Genomic DNA, 16,447 nt, shown 5'->3' on the forward strand with positions numbered 1-16,447 from the left:
ACAGGGGAAGGAGTGGTTTGAGAAAAGAGGAGGGGAAAGACATCGATTAGTTGTAAAATAGTGGATTTTTATTTAGTGGTTTGCTTATTCTGCTTATGGTGATTATCATTGTGCCAAGTGATAGGGACTGAAGTTATCATGGGCTGGGACTGGGGTGGAGGTGGAGGAATTGTATATTTTCCATATCTACTGCCTTTCTTTTGTCAAAGAATCCCCAGCTCTATAGGGACAGGATCCTACCCCCAAGATTCAATTCCCACTGTAGCCTCAGAGCACATGGATGCATCCAGACAAGGGAAGAGTTTCCCAGGGAGCCTGCCAGGTAAGACAGCTGATATGAGTATATTTCCTGTGTGCTCTTTCATGTTCTGTTGACAATTCTCAGCTCTCCTTCTACCTTCCCAAATCAAAATCTCACTGGAATGACCTCAGGCAGTGGAAGTGGTCAGAACTCCCCTGCTTGTCATCCTAGAATTCCCAGCCAATCCCAATTGTCAAGCTCTCTCATTTTCATTTCTTTTCCCTGCACATTATCTTAATCAACTATCTTTTTTTTCTACCCCAGTGTGATTTCCATTTATACTTCCAACACACACACACACACACACACACACACACACACACACACACACCAACACACACAAAAAACCACATACACACACTATTTTCATCAGTAGGCATAATGATTCAGCTCACTCTCTCAAAGACAGAAAATTATTTTAGACAACTATTATCTCCTCTCTTCAAACCCTTGAGATACCCCCCCCCCCTTATTTCCTTTCCATTTCTGTTGCTCCCAGAGCACATAATTCAAATACCCATTTGTGGTGCTACATAACAAGAAGAAATTTCTGGCTGATTAGAATGATGAAAAAGTTTGATTCAAATAGATAATAACTGAATATATTCTTGATCGTCCTCCACCTAGAGCCCTCTGCCCATGCCTTCAGCTTATGTTTGCTGACAATTATGATACCTGTGACAGGTCCTCCATAACTAGATTCTCTTGTAGGATAGGGAGCAGGTATAATGCATACATAATATAATATAGGAAGTCATTGATAGACATATGAGATAGTCTCTAACCAAAGAATTAAAAGTGAAAACAGAGATTTAAAGAAAACCTATAGGTTTAATTAGAATGATTGTACTGGACAGAAAGATCAAATGGGCAGTATATAACTAAAAGAGGAAAAGAAAGACCAGTTCTTTCTGAAGGAGCTCCTGTTGGTCTGTTGATGAATGGAGATGCCTTTAGCTCTCTCCCCAGTACCCTGACTCTCCAGCCATCTTTGACATTCTAAACATTTTCAAATTCACAGTCGTAGTCTGTCATTCGACACATTATGAACTTCCACTGGCGATCCCTGTGGGGAGAGAGAGAAAAGGACAGAAGGATGATGTCAAAGACATGGTAGGCTGCTCCACCAACATTATGCAAATGAAATGAAGACAAATTCCTTAGGATCCAGTGCATAGCTTGACCTGGTGGTCAAAGAGAGGAGAGTTTGGAGGGACTATGAGAAGCAAATAATAGTAACTGGTTATAGTTGTATAGAAACTTTAAAACACTTTTGAACTTTATAGCTACTCTTTGAGTTAGGTAGTGCAAATATTATTTTATATTACACCGTGGGAAACTGAGGTTCATAGATCCTGAGTCATGATTTTGCCCAAGACATAAAGTAAAGACTTTCCAAAATCTATGGATTATAGCTTCAAAACAGCTATTTTTAATAGGACTTTGACAGCTAGTGCCCTGGTGGACTAAGGATCACTGCTGGTGAATTGTTAGTTTTGGACCTTATGTCCTGTTTGGATTGGTTATGGATAGCTAGAGATCTAAATTTCTAGGTACACATAGCTGCCACTGTAAGATGGCAGATATCTAAGATTAAGTAGGGAAAAAACTGGATAATAAAGGCATTTAATTCATTTTAAAAATAACATGACCCTCAATATATTGACACATTCATTTAAAGGACCCTATATCGGTCAAAGTAAATGGATCACTATATGAAAATCATGAAAGGGGGGAAAGGAATTAAGAAGAATCCCAAAGCATTGAATGGTATAGCTAGAGGGTAGGACTTTTCAGGGTCAGCTATAACATGACCCTAGAATATGCTGACATATCCATGTATGCTTTGTGGTTCACAGAAATCTTTTATTTGTGTTGGAGTTGGGGAGTAGACAAATTCAGCACTAGTTTCCCAAGAGTGCTTTACATCCACTGATGAGATGTGTTTTCTAATATAAGAAGCAGGACGGAATGAAGAGAGGAGTAGACCTAGGGTTAGGAAGATCTGGATTCAAATTCCATCTCAAATACATAAAAGGCTGTGTGAATCTAGTCACATCATTGAACTTCAGTTTCTTCCTCCAGGGAAGGAGCAATAATAGAATCTATTTCACTAAAACTTTGCCCACTTTAAAGAACTGGATAAATGTGAACTATTTCCCATTCACCTCAACAAAGATCCTTGGACTTCTAATTCAGCACAGGACATCATTTAAGGTCTGCTAGCTATAGTAGTTGGTCCTACCTTAGATGTAGCCTATGAAATACTGGTACTTGTAACCTTGGTCCAACCTCTTAATATAATTCCATGTATGAAAACCTCAAAGAGCAGTTGGGAGAGTTCTCAGGATGTTAACTATTACTGCTCCCTCCTCAATGATCAAGAAAAAGAGTATAAATTCAGATTGCTCTGCATACCACCAAGGAAATGTTCTACTACTCCGTGGGGTGGATGTCTAATCCTGATCCTGCCCCCACCCTCTCTTCAGTCTAAAGAGTGTTCCCTAAGAACCATCTTTCTTCCCTAGATGATTCCTAATGGAATTTCTGAGTCTGACTCCTGAAAGCCTCTTTAATCATCCTTTGAATGGGAAAGTGGGAGAGACCATGTATAAAATAAAGCTTTTGTATAAACTGTACAAATGACCCATAGCAGTCCTTCTCATTCCATACCCTGTTCCAAGGTTACCCATTTAGAGCAATTTGGAGACTGGGCAAAAGTTTTGAGAGTCTGGGTGGCCAACTACTCTTGATTGGCCCTGGCTCCTGCAAATGTCAGTACAAGGGATGACTTGTTTCTGGCTGGAGATTAATACCAGTTAATGGCATGTGCATTTATCAGACATGGTTGTATTAGGAGGGTGGGTAACTGGGATACTGAAAGTTATAAACAAATAAGGTCCCAAGCCAGTGCATTCACACTACTGCTTCAAGAGGCTGTTAATTTGTGTTGGACATCGTTTAGAGGCAGTCATAAGGCATTCCAGGGGCTCCGTTCCCAGAGCCTCTCTAAAGGAAAACAAGAAGCAGTTTTCATCTAGAGGACAAGAATATGCCAAATCAACTACATTCTCAACCTGGAGTCTCCAGAAGGTTGCACTAGGGGTACAAGGAATAAGATGGCAATATTCCAGATTTTGACTGGTGACCACAATAGCAAACCTGGGGATATAGGTTAGTCTCAGTGTAAGCAAATCCCATAACATCATTTCTCACTCATTCAGCACCAGAGAGGTAATCTTAATTGAGGTTGCTCCTATAAGAGACAAAGCATTTCTTTTCTGTAACCATTTACAATGGAAATCTTTCTGAAATAGAGTCACCTGATTTTTTAAACAGAAAAGAAAGTTTAACTTTTTCATTATGAATCAGGGTCTTCATTATGAGAATAGGATCTTGGATTTAGTGATTGTCCTCCTTGTTTCTTGCCCAAGGCACTCTATCTGTTGATGTTTACTTTGGTTGATTCCCCTTGCCTGGAATGTTCTCCAGTTTTCTTCTTCAAATCTCAGTTAAACTGCCATTGTCTTCAAAATGTCTTTCCCAGTCATCCTTAATGCTATTGCCTTTCATCTGAGTTTAATCTAGGATTTCTTTTTTTTTTTTAGGTTTTTTGCAAGGCAAATGGGGTTAAGTGGCTTGCCCAAGGCCACACAGCTAGGTAATTATTAAGTGACTGAGACCAGATTTGAACCCAGTACTCCTGACTCCAAGGCCGGTGCTTTATCCACTATGCCACCTAGCCACCCTAGGATTTCTTTTGTATGTATATTATTTGTATATGATTGTATACATGGTAACTACCCCTTTTCCAGTTAGATTGTAAGCTCCTTGAGGGTAGAGATGTGTTTTGGTTTTTCTTTGCATCTTAGCTGACATTCTGAAAGCACTTAATAATGATTGTTGACTTGACCTCTAGGTTCTAAAACTGAAGGGGATCTTAAGGTTACCTAGTCCTGACTCTCATTTATGAACAAGGAAAGAGAAGGTAGTGACCATTTTCGGGGTTCCCCAGGGAGTAATCCATAGAAATGGGAATCAGAGTTCCAGTGTTCTGATTTTGCATCCAGTGTTTTCCAAAGTACTTCATCTGTTATTGAATTGTGTTATAATGCAGAAATAATCTTGGAAACTTTTGAGGCATATAGGACTAGATTATTTTCTACCAAATGGTTCCAGTCTACACTTTTCAAAATTTGCTTTTTAAGAATTTGAACTTCTACCTTTTCATTTCTCACTGATGTCTGCATACGCACCTCTGGAAGCATACATTTGACCTTGGAAGTTGCTGTGAGGTGGGAGACCAGATAATTAAACTTGTTAAGATTAAAAGAGTCAAGAGGTTCTGAGTAAAGGGACTCTCATGGGTGAATTGTATCTTTCTTGGTGCAAAGACTTTGCAACACTCTTTCTTTCGGTTGTCACCAATGGGAAAAGTAATGTGTAAAAGTGGAAGGTTTTTAACTTGCTATAAAAGTTTGAGAATCACTATATATATATATATATATATATAATATAAATATAAATATAAATATATCATATTTGATATAAATATAAATTTATATCTAGATAGATATAAATTTGATGATCAAGCTTAAAGCTGCCCTTGGATAGTTATTTCCCCAAAATAACTCGATTCTTTGTATTTGAGTTGTTTCATCTGAATGAATGGTCCTAGGCAAGTCCCCTGTCAGACAGGCAAGTAAAATGAGAGTAAGGGCACACTGACATTGGCAATGGCCCTTCCCTGCTATTCCACCCTCCAGTCAAAGGGAAGATTTACTTACCTTTCTACTGCTGAGAAAGTGGTTGCTGCTCCCCGCATGTAGTATTCATAATTGTAGGAGATCATGTCTATCTCCTCACCATAGTGGCCTGGGTAGTCAGTTGTCAACCTGGTGGAAAAGACAGACAGAGAGAGAGAGAGAGAGAGAGAGAGAGAAAGAGGGAGGGGGGGGTGTTATTCTAGCAGGCAAACCAGCAGACACTATCTATAGAGGAATGACAGAATTGAAATAGGTTGAGGAAGATATGAATTATGTTTACTGTAGACCTGGCAAATTATCATGAAAATACCAAGAACAATTAGGGGAGGGTGCTAAGAAATCTACCAATTAGATTTTCCCATACATTCCCATCAAAGTCCTATTAAAAGCTATAATTTACTCATAGGTGACTAGGTGATACAGACTTCTGCACTCAGCATCAGGGAGGCCTGTCCAGTTCTAGCTGAGATAATTTCTGTTTAATTCTGGGCAATCACTTTAAATTAGGGATAAATTAGTAAATTAGGGATAAAAGCACCTACTTCATAGGGTCATTATTAGAATATTTGTAAATTATTTTGCTTTTAAATTTAAAATTAAAATAAAAAATTATTTTTAAAATTAAAATTTATGTTTATGAATATTCTTATGTATATGTATGTATATGGATTTTATATTAACTGTTATTATTGTAGATATTCCTTCCTGCCCACTAACCATTTTCTTCTCTTTTTTTAGGCTAGTCAACCTAGTCCATAGTATCCTCAAGGTCAATTTGATTCTAGGCCCATCCTAGGAGTCTGAATGTAGGGAGAAAGCTTGAAGCTTAAAGTCCTGTGGTTTCTGTCTGAAGTTTATCAACTTCAAGGACAATTAATCTTTGGTATGTTCATGGGGAGTTTTCAGATAAGAGTTAATACAGACAAGAATGTTTCCTATAGATTAAACTGGATTCCCAAGATCTGCAGCAGCACTCTGAACACTATCCAGGAGCTAACCTAGTCTCTGACTTGGCAAAAATGTTATGGGTCCAGTGCTGACTAGGCCATTGCACTATGAAAAGATAAAGGGTCTTAAATATGTTGTTCAACTAAAAGGGTTGATCAAGAAACCTACAGGGGCAGCTAGATGGCTTGGTGAATAGTGCGCTGAGCCTAGAGTCAGGAAGATCTGACTAGATCATTCAAAAACTAGCTGTGTAACCCTGAGCAAGTCACTTAATCTCTGTTTGCCTTAATCTATTTGTTTTGTTTTGTTTTGTTTTTTGGTTGGTTTGTTTGGTTTTTTGCAAGGCAATGGGGTTAAGTGTGTTGCCCAAGGCCACAAGAGCTAGGTAATTATTAAGTGTCTGAGGCTGGATTTGAACTCAGGTACTCCTGACTCCAGGGCCCGTGCTCTATCCACTGCACCACTTAGCTGCCCCTGCCTTAATCTATTGAAGAAGGAAATGGCAAACTATCTTTTCAAGAAAATTCCATGTATTATATGGTCCACGGAGTCAGGCAAGTCAGATACACATGAATAAATTACTGCACAACAAAAATGTGAAATCTTAGAGATACAGAATATTACAATTGATAGGATTCTTAAAGGCCAAGTCATTTAAGTTATTTATTTTATAGATTAGGAAAAAAAGAGTTGAGATCCAAAGAAATAAGGGTACTTGATCAAGGTCACACAGCTAGTTTTTGAATGATCTAGACTCTAGATCTCCCAACTCTTAGACTTTCTTCTCTCTCATCATGATTCCTGAATTGTTCTGCATTTTATCTCTGTTTAAGACATTACAATCCCTCTGTCATACAGCCAAGCCCAACTGGAAATGTGTTTCTACTTACTGTGGTCATAGTGGGAAATCAAGCTCAGCCAAGTCCAGGAATCATTCAATCTTTTCATTTCCAAATGGACTCAGACTTTCTGGGGTTTGGCTTTGTTTGCTATGAGCTAAGCATGGCTGTCTCTTTCTAATGAAAAACAACAGGTCTTATGAAATAGGAATTTGATGCCAAATATAGGTCATTAAAATAGCCGATTAATTTTGTGATTTCTGATATTTCCACGAGATGTTTGATAGAGTTTACCTACCTATGGGGTGGAAAGTGATGGTGGTATTGTTTGTACTGATGATAGTGATGTTAATAATATTGTTGTTTTGGTAGTGGTGTTGATGGTGGTGAAATTGTTATTAGTGGTAGTGATGTGGTGGTGATGCAAAGTCCAAAAAAAGTTTAATAAGATTAAAAGGAAGATGATTATCTTACTTGAAGTAACTGTTTTTGAGTATTTCAAAAATTCCATTTACATAAATGTTATTAATTTGTTTTACATATAAATCTCTTACAAATGAGACTATTTGGCAAAAGTTTCTTAATTTAAATCAAATTGCTGTAAATGTTTAGAAGTAATATGTCTGTATTTAATGAAAAAATGTAATTATTTAAGGCTTTGTATTAAGTCATGTTGGTCTCATCCAGATACATCTGAAGTAATAAGGAATTTTTACTAAATTGGGGGCAGTTAAATGTCCCCTTATTTTTTAATTAAGAGGGCTTAATTTCAGAATGAGAAGGCTATTCTTTGGGGGGGAATTGAAAATTCAAAAACCTTACAAAAATGATAGTAGAAACTACTATTGTATATAATTGGAAAACATAAAATATTTTTTAAAAAAGAATGAGAAGGCTAGAACAATAATAGTGACAACGAATGGTTGATGGGAATTGAAATATATTTAATTTAGGAGATAGGAAAAGAGTACCTGGATGATCATTAAGATCAAGTCTTAAGACTCAGATCAAAAAAGAAATTGTATTCATTATAATTGCTAAGTCACTTTTTTGGTCTATGGTCTCTTTAAAAATGTCATAAAGATTAAGTCAACTTTTATAAGCCTGAAGGATTACAAATGTTCTGATATTCAAAAATGAAATGCAGGTGAATACTTCAGATATTAGGTCAGAGAGAATGATTTTGATTTTTAGCAAAACTCTGGGATTTATTTTTAAAGAGAATTTTCTCTTGATGAAGAAAGTAAAGATTGCTGTAAATTAGCCCTGATAAGTTAAGATTGTTGATCATACTACTCTGGTTTCACTTTTGTAGGGTATAGTTATTAAATGGCAGCTAAAGAAAATTTGGTAAGGGTCAAGTGAATAGAAGTTTCTTAGCATTAGGGAATATTTTTAATTGTTTTTATATCCTCAATACCCACCACAGTGACTTGCATATAAGCAGTGCTTAATAAATGCTTTGGGGGGCTTTGATTTATTGCTGGATTTCAGCAAAATCATCTTTCATGATACCTTTGTGAATAATTTGGAATGGATTGACTAATACTTTACGAAAGTAGATTTGGACCTGATTAAATTATTGGACTGAAAGAAGTGTGACAAAATGACAAGGTTAATCTGGAGTGATGCCACTAATGGAATACCATGGAACTCTTCAACCATATAGTTTTCAATGTTTTTATAATGACTTGGATGAAGACAGATGAAAAGTCCATTAAAGTTACAAGTGGTAGTTAGACTACCCTTGAGAACTGAGACTCAGAGATATTTGTCTCTGGTTCCATAGCCAGTAAGTTTCAGAAGAAGAAGAATATAAACTCAACTGTCCTCTGATTCTCTTTCTTTTCTGGTTCAAACCTCTATTGTATTAATCCTCCCCTCCAGGTTTATTTCATCCATAAATTAGTTGTATGTGCTCACTGTTTAAGGAAATCATTGATAAACATATTGAACAAAATAGGATGAAGAATAGAACTTATGACACTTCCCTAGAGTCCTTCCTTTACATTTACATTGAGCCCTCAAAGTCACTCTTGTTATCTGATCCTTCAACCAATTTCAAAGTCTATACAATCTTTTAGTCCAAAGCACTGTAGCATCTCTATGTAGATTTGAGATTGATGAATGTCTTGATAAAATAAATAAAACAAAGAAAAATTTGCTGATAGTGCTGATTCCCAGACCTAGCAACTACTATTCTTGTTTTTTAAAAAAAAGTTAGTCTGGAATTTACATTAACATGTAGTGATCAACACTTTTTTCTCAGTGCTTACAAAAATTATCCTGAATTGACGTCAAGATCACTGGCCTACAGTCTGGAAAATCTATCTTCTCTGTTTGAAAACTGGATAGCATTTTACTGTCTCCAGTGTTGTGACTCATCTCCTGCTTTCATGGTTTCTTAAAGATCAATAATGGTGATTAAACAATCATGGAGGCATGTTCCTTCTATATCTAAGGATATGGTTCATGAGTCTCATAACTGGACTTCTTTGAAGGCATCTAAAAGCTTTCTAATCAAGATCTCATTTAGCTTGGAATTCATCTACAATTCAACTTTTGTGTTCTGTCCTTCTTAGCATGAAGATTTTCCTTCTTAATAGAGAAAATGGAAGAGTAATGAAATTTTTCTATCTGGGTTCAAGTGAGACAAGGAGACAATTTGCCATGACAAGAAAACCCAGAGGGGATAGAAGGTTTGAATTTTATAACTTTTTGTGGGTTACTATTATTTTTGTCATTTAGGGAAGACAGTGGCATGGGGACAGGAAGATTCTAGTATATTTATAAAACTGTTCTGGCATCTTTGGATAAACCTTGAACAAAGTGTTTTTTTTCACTTGACCTTCTCAGGTTGCATCAAAGATTTCCAGGCCAGTTGAGATAATTAAGCCATGCTTGACAGGGGAAATGGAAGAGATAAACTGGGAAGTGATCCTTATTTCATTTATTAAAATTTGTCATTTATTTAAGCATTTCTATTCTGTTTCATTTATACCTTTCCTAGTATCTATTTTGTGTATGTATCTGAGAATTATGGTAATAATGATCTATTATTTATCTATTTATAAAGAACAAGTAGAAAATGAAATTGAAATTGAAAATAAAATGGACTGGATTTTTCAATTCTCTACCTCACTTCTGGGTCAAAAATCAAAAAAAGGAAAGATCCACTCTCTGTTGTACATTATACTTGAAATAGGAAATGCTTAGTGATGTTTTTTCATCCACTGTTCTCAAGGGCATATCATATGGGTGTCAAAGACACTACCATCCTTCCAGTTATATTTGATTTCCTTACTTTCTCAACCTCCCAAATGTCCTGCTAGTTGCTAAATCTCAACATATCTGGTATATATTCTCTTGGATTCATTTACACAGATACCACTGGTTAAGACCTTCATCTCCTTTTTTTGACTTCTAATTAGTCTAATTAGCCTTCTAATTAGTCTGCCTGTTTCAAATGTTCCTTCACATTAATCCATCCTCCACACAGATACCCAGGTGATTTTCCTAAAATACTCATCTGACCATGTTACCTCTCTACCCTCCCTTCACACACTCCATGATGATTTTCTCTAGGATCAAATATAAGCTCCACTAGAAGGCTTTTTCAGACTTCACAGTTGAACTCCTATTGACCTTTCCAAGTTCATTTTCTAGATCCCTCTTCTTCTTGAACTCTGTGGACCATATCTACTTGCTCTCTTTTTGTTTCTCATGCCACCACTCTCCATTTCCCATTTCTATGCCTTTCTATAAGTTATTCCCATGTTCCTGAAATAAACTCCCATTTCATTTCTTTTTTTTGAACAAATAAAAGTCATTTATTTACTTTAAAACTCTGCTCAGATGCCACCTTCCAAGAAGAAACCTTTCTTCCCTTCCATAAATTTACTTATTATTAATGTGTGTGTGTGTGTGTGTGTGTGTGTGTGTGTGTGTGTGTCTGTGTGTGTGTGTATGCTTACTTTTTTGCTGTCTCCCCTAATAGAATGAAAATTCCTTGAGGGTAAGGCTATTTCACCTCTATTTTTATATCTGCAGTACCTAGCACTATTTCAGGGACAAGGTAGGCATTTAATAAATCCTTGTATGGGGCGGCTAGGTGGCATAGTGGATAAAGCACCGGCTTTGGAGTCAGGAGTACCTGGGTTCAAATCCGGTCTCAGGCACTTAATAATTACCTAGCTGTGTGGCCTTGGGCAAGCCACTTTAACCCCATTTGCCTTGCAAAAACCTAAAAAAACAAACAAAATAAATAAATCCTTGTTTCCAGTTCCATGGCACAAGAGTGTTCTAAATTCCCACCTTAGATATCATTCTGTCCCAAGTGCCAGAATTTATAGTTATTGCTCTGAGAATTCAGGAAAAATAAAGGGGTGTTAGCAAAAATAATTAGCTAACATTTTTAGTAGTGATTCAAAGTTTACAAAGCACTTTACAAACATTTTGAGATTCTCAGAACAATCTTGGGAGGAAGGTGCTATATTTCCTCATATTATAGATGATGAAACAGGTGCAACTTCTGCTTTGGTTCTCTGACAAGGAAATGGAGAAGCCAATTCATGATTAGAATCCAAGTCAGTTATTCACTCAGGAAAGCTCCTATCCCAATAAGGAATACAGGGCTCCTCAATAAATGACTAGCAGAAACTTGCATTAGTGTAGTATTCTAGTCATTCTGACCGAGTTATTATGGTAAGAACAGTGTAGGACCAAATTCCACTTTTCTAAAGACAGAAATGGGACCTCACAAGAGATAATTATGGTTCCAGTCTGCTGCTGAGTTCCTTTTTAATCTCATCCTGAAAAGTAAAAATACCTCAGGATAGTACCTCTCCAGAGCAGGCCTTAGAAGATAGAAAGTACTTGAAAACTTCCCAGCCAGAGTATCCTAGTGAGGTCAGTATGTACCAAGAAAAGTCTGGTTCACTCGAGCAAAGCCAATCATTGATCAACTTGCATCTCAGGCAAGATGGATGCTGGGAGTAGGGGTTCCACTCTAGGAGGGTCCATCAGGAACTATGAATGCTCTAACTTTGGAATCTTACATATTTTCCTCTCTCCGCCTGAACAATGGTCTATATCTCATCTCTCTTATCCTTTTTTTACCTTTCTATATCTCTAAATCTTATCTCCCTTGTCCCAATATAAACCAGCATGGTGGGTCCCCATGAATTACATTTTCCAACTCTTCCTTGAGCATGGTGAGTGATCAATAAATATTGTTGACTGGCCACCCATCTGACAGAATTAATGTTATCTAAATGTAAAGAGAAGTAGACAAGGGGCAGTCATGTTTCTATAGGGAGAGTCTCAGCTGCAATTCCATGCTCTACTCTGGGTAAATTTAGACTCTCTCCAAAGACAACTAGTCCATCAAATCCATTAATTCTCTGTGTTTTTGAAGTCACCCCCGCATTGGAAATATATATCCTTAGGCAGTAGTTATGTGGTTAAATTATAAAAATGACATGATAAAGTGAAAGTAAGTCAGAATGATAAAAAGAATAATTGTTTCTATCTGAGAAGAGAGACCATATTATTAAGAATACACACAAAAAAAGAACTTAGAATGTGATTAAAGTTTCAGTTCCCTACCAAACTATTTCTAGTCTCTTAATGTATATTATTTTCTGCCTGTGATGAGAACTACCAGCCTTCAATATTCACATCATTTGGCATAGATTCTTACCCTTCATCCCAGGGATTCGAAGTTGGACTTGTGGAATCAACAACTCAATTTAGAAACCTCTTTCTTAAACACTTGCCATATACCAAACACCAAGCTTAGTGCTCAAGGGAATACAAAGACAAAAACAAAATGACTCCTGTCCTCAAAAAGCATGTATTGGATTGGAATGTCAGTAGGCACGAGAAAGGAATGCAATAAAGTGGAACAGTAGATCTGGCATGGGATGAATCCTAATATTGTGATAAGATTCCTAACACTTTGGACTTATTGAAAAGAATACTTGACTTGTAGTCAGAAGATCTGAGTTCAAATTCTTCCTTTGACACTGTTAGACTATACACAATTATGGGTTATGTATACTGTGAGGAAAGTGTTGAAAGCATTATGTAAAATGAGTTCTTCAAATATTTCTATCATTTCATGGGATCATAAGTTTAGAATCAAAAGGCTGCTTAAATACAATTCCTTCATTTTCAGTTTTAGGAAATAGAGCTTCAGAGAAGTCAAATGATCTTTCAGAGTCACATAGGTAGGAATAGAGACAGTACACGAACTTCTGACTCCAGGGCCAGTCTTCTTGCTATTGTACTAGATGGTATAGCAGATGGAATTCTGGTCTTAGCATCAAGATTATGTGAATCCAAATCTTGTCACAGTCACTCCCTAACTGAATGACCCTGAGTAAATCATTTAACCATTCTTCCAGTCTTATTATTATAATTTAATCATTCTCCATTGCAATCTGAAATTTTTTTTTGGGGGGGGGGAATGTATTAGCCAGTATGGCTCCTTAGGAATTCATCTTTTGATACGATTTAACTTTCAAATATCTTAGGAGACAATAGTCTGTAAATTTTCTAAGAATAGCAAAATTTCCACTAATCAGGTTAAAAAGTTGATCTGAGTCATGTAGCATAAGAAAAGTACATTACTCTGATGGCCCTCAGTCTAACTGTCTCTCTGCCTAAACTCCATCCTAGTTCCTAGGCAATGACTCTGTGGTGGCACAACCCAATCAATAAGTATCATTCATTGGGTAAATTTCTCAGATATTAGAAATTCCAGTTTGAAAGTAAGGATCCTGAGCTACATAGTGAACAAATATCTAAGGCAGAATTTGATTACAGGACTTCCTGACTTTATGTAAAGAATTCCTTCAACTGTACCACCTGCCTAAGGGAATTTTCTTGTCAGTAAATGTATCTGGAAATGTGGTGTTGCCCTGAATTTTTGATATTGGTGACTTGCTTAGAAAAGGAAATGGGCATTCATTTCCCAGTATCCATCCATATGGTTGCCTAGCCAGTCACTACCCGGAAGGCATAATTGCTATGAAAGAAAACAGTAATCAGGTGTGTAAGCACTATAGCTGTTTGGAGAATAGGAAATGGTCATCAATGGTCTGCAGACTTGTAGCTACTTTAGAGATGTTGTTATGGCTTACTAAGTATAATGCTGAGAAGTCTAGGTATTATGCTTAGTGTATGTTCATTCACACATAAGTGATTGAACACACATATGTATTGCACGTATATGTGCATGCATGTAGGGAGAGGGAACATTGATTGTATAGTAGAGAGAACCAAACTCAATTCAAGTCTTTCTTGACACAAATGATGCTAGGCAGGTCAATCTTAGTTCCTCAGGCAATACTCAGAAACTAATTCTTATAGAACGGGTGGCAAGAGTGTTCTGTGTCATTGAAATCAGTTTCTGATCAAATTTAACTAGAGATATTTATGTATATATAGCTTAATAACTACAGATCTCTATATAATTTACCATCTAGATGCACACACATGTGTATGCATGTTTGTATATACTTTTAATTACCTATCAGGGAAAACATGATGAAATGCTTATGTTTTCAGCTTGTTAATATGTTCCTATGAACCTTTTATACCTTAAACAATTTCTTGGTAAAGGAAAATAAATAACTGATTTTTACCTTATGCCCATATTTTATGATGAGTTTCTTTTTTAAAGGTAACACTGTTGTCTTGAGGGGACTTTTGATGTGAATTACACACAAACTTTCTTTTGGAAATTGAAATTAATTTGGGAATGGGAACCATGTCAAAGAGAGAAAATGCATCCCTGGGGAGAGATCAGACACTCCACAATGGACCCTGATTCATTTGAGTTTAGAGCTCCTAATTGTGGGTTCCCTAGATTGTAAGATATATTTTTGGAATCCCTTTGTAAATCCTGGTATGGAAACTTCAGTAAACATCAGTAAAATGTCTTCAATGCATAGTCTTACAGAGATACTTAGAGACACAAAGAGGTTAAGTAACATGTCCGCTGAGGCACAACTAATAATGTCAAAAGTAGAAGTTGATTCCAAGTCTTCCTACTTAAAAAATTCTGTGGTTAGGTAATTTCCTTCCCCCCAACTCTTCTATGGAAGAAATGCCCATCTATCATTCTATGGATTCTTATTTTTATTACTATTTTAACCACAGGCATTCACTCATTCATTCATTCAAAGAAACAATTTTTATGAACTACTATTCAAGTCACTGGCAACTCAAAAGAAATTAGTGACTGCCTTCGTGGAATTTATATTTTCTTTGAGAAAAATAGTCAATCTATCAACCAACCTGGGATTTATTAAGCTTAAATCAAAGTCTCCACTTTATTCATCATCCTGGACTCCTCATGACAAGGAGATGATTCTGAAATCTTAAAAACTATCAGATCATTGCATGCCCAGGTTGGATCTAGCCATCGGAAAGGTATCCTAGCCTAGCTAAGATTGGAAAGGTTCATCACCAAAAGTTGGCCACCTATGATGAATTTTTTTTTAGTTCAATGATAAGGGCTGTTTAGCTGGTGAAGGGGATGTATGAGCCATATCAGGAAGAGCCCTAATGCTGATGTGATCATCAATCCCTTAAAGTATTAAAAAGAAAGAGGGTTGAATTTCTAGATGAACAAGCAGTCAGATCAGCCAGGGAGCTTCTCTCCTTGTCCTTGATCCTAACCCAATTCTGTTTTCTTCATTTTTTCTTCTCTCTTCCTTTTCTTCTCCTATTTCTCTTTTTCTTTGTCTCTTCTTCCAAGTACATGGGTAAATGAGCCATCATTCCCAAGATGGATGTTGTGAGGAATATTTACCATATTATCTTACACTGGACAACACAAGTCCACCTTCCTCTTAACAAAAGAAGCAAGGTCTGAACATACTGCCTTATAAATGTCAACAACTGAGAATTAGAGATCTTAGGGGATTTCTTTCTTTCTAAGTTGTTCTTCCCCAGGGCAACCTTCTGGGTTGTGGTTGGCTCTCAGGAGTCCAGCAACCAGACAAGGCTATATTCTGTAGGTGACAAACTGATGAAACAGTATAAGTTCTCATGGAGTGAGGATCCTAGTCTTTCAAGGCATTTTATTCGTGTGTGTGTGTGTGTGTGTGTGTGTGTGTGTGTGTGTGTGTGTCTGTGTGTGTGTGTGTGTGTGTGTGTGAAGTACTGGAAAATATTAAGTGAAGAGAGCCAAAGACAATAGGCAGCTAGATGGCATAGGGAATGGCATGCTGGGTCTGAAGTCAGGAAGTGTTGATTCAAAAGTGACCTCAGATACCAGCTGTGTGATAGGGTAGTCAGTTAACTGTTATCTGGCTCAGTTTCCTCAATTGTAAAACGGGAATAATAGTAGTGCCCACCTCCCAGGGCTATTGTGAAGATCAAATGTGATAAAGTAATTAGCACAAGATCTGGAATATAGTAGGTTTTGTTAATATAATACTCAAGTGCTTCTTATCTTTTTGTCTTCCATCGGATCAATTATTTTGGATATTAGACAATTTAGTTCTCTAAAGGACCACTATTATAAAACAACATTGGCTTTGGACCTTTGTAGGTGAAAAGGCATGGATGGATATACAGGG

At 36.8% G+C, this 16,447-nt stretch overlaps 1 protein-coding gene across 1 annotated transcript in view; it reads right to left on the reverse strand.

Annotated features, from left to right (window-relative positions):
* Window positions 1-576: 576 nt before the first annotated feature.
* LOC141512757 (dermatopontin) overlaps window positions 577-16,447 on the reverse strand; it is a 36,903-nt gene continuing 21,032 nt past the window's right edge. The window contains exons 3-4 of the mRNA XM_074221949.1: window positions 5,089-5,196; window positions 577-1,367 (exon numbers count right to left, since the gene is read on the reverse strand). Coding sequence (XP_074078050.1) covers window positions 1,301-1,367; window positions 5,089-5,196 — 175 coding nt within the window. The 3' untranslated portion in view covers window positions 577-1,300. The remainder of the gene's footprint in view (window positions 1,368-5,088; window positions 5,197-16,447) is intronic.

This window comes from Macrotis lagotis, chromosome 2 (assembly GCF_037893015.1).
Source record: "Macrotis lagotis isolate mMagLag1 chromosome 2, bilby.v1.9.chrom.fasta, whole genome shotgun sequence".
In the NCBI taxonomy this organism is placed as follows: domain Eukaryota; kingdom Metazoa; phylum Chordata; class Mammalia; order Peramelemorphia; family Peramelidae; genus Macrotis; species Macrotis lagotis.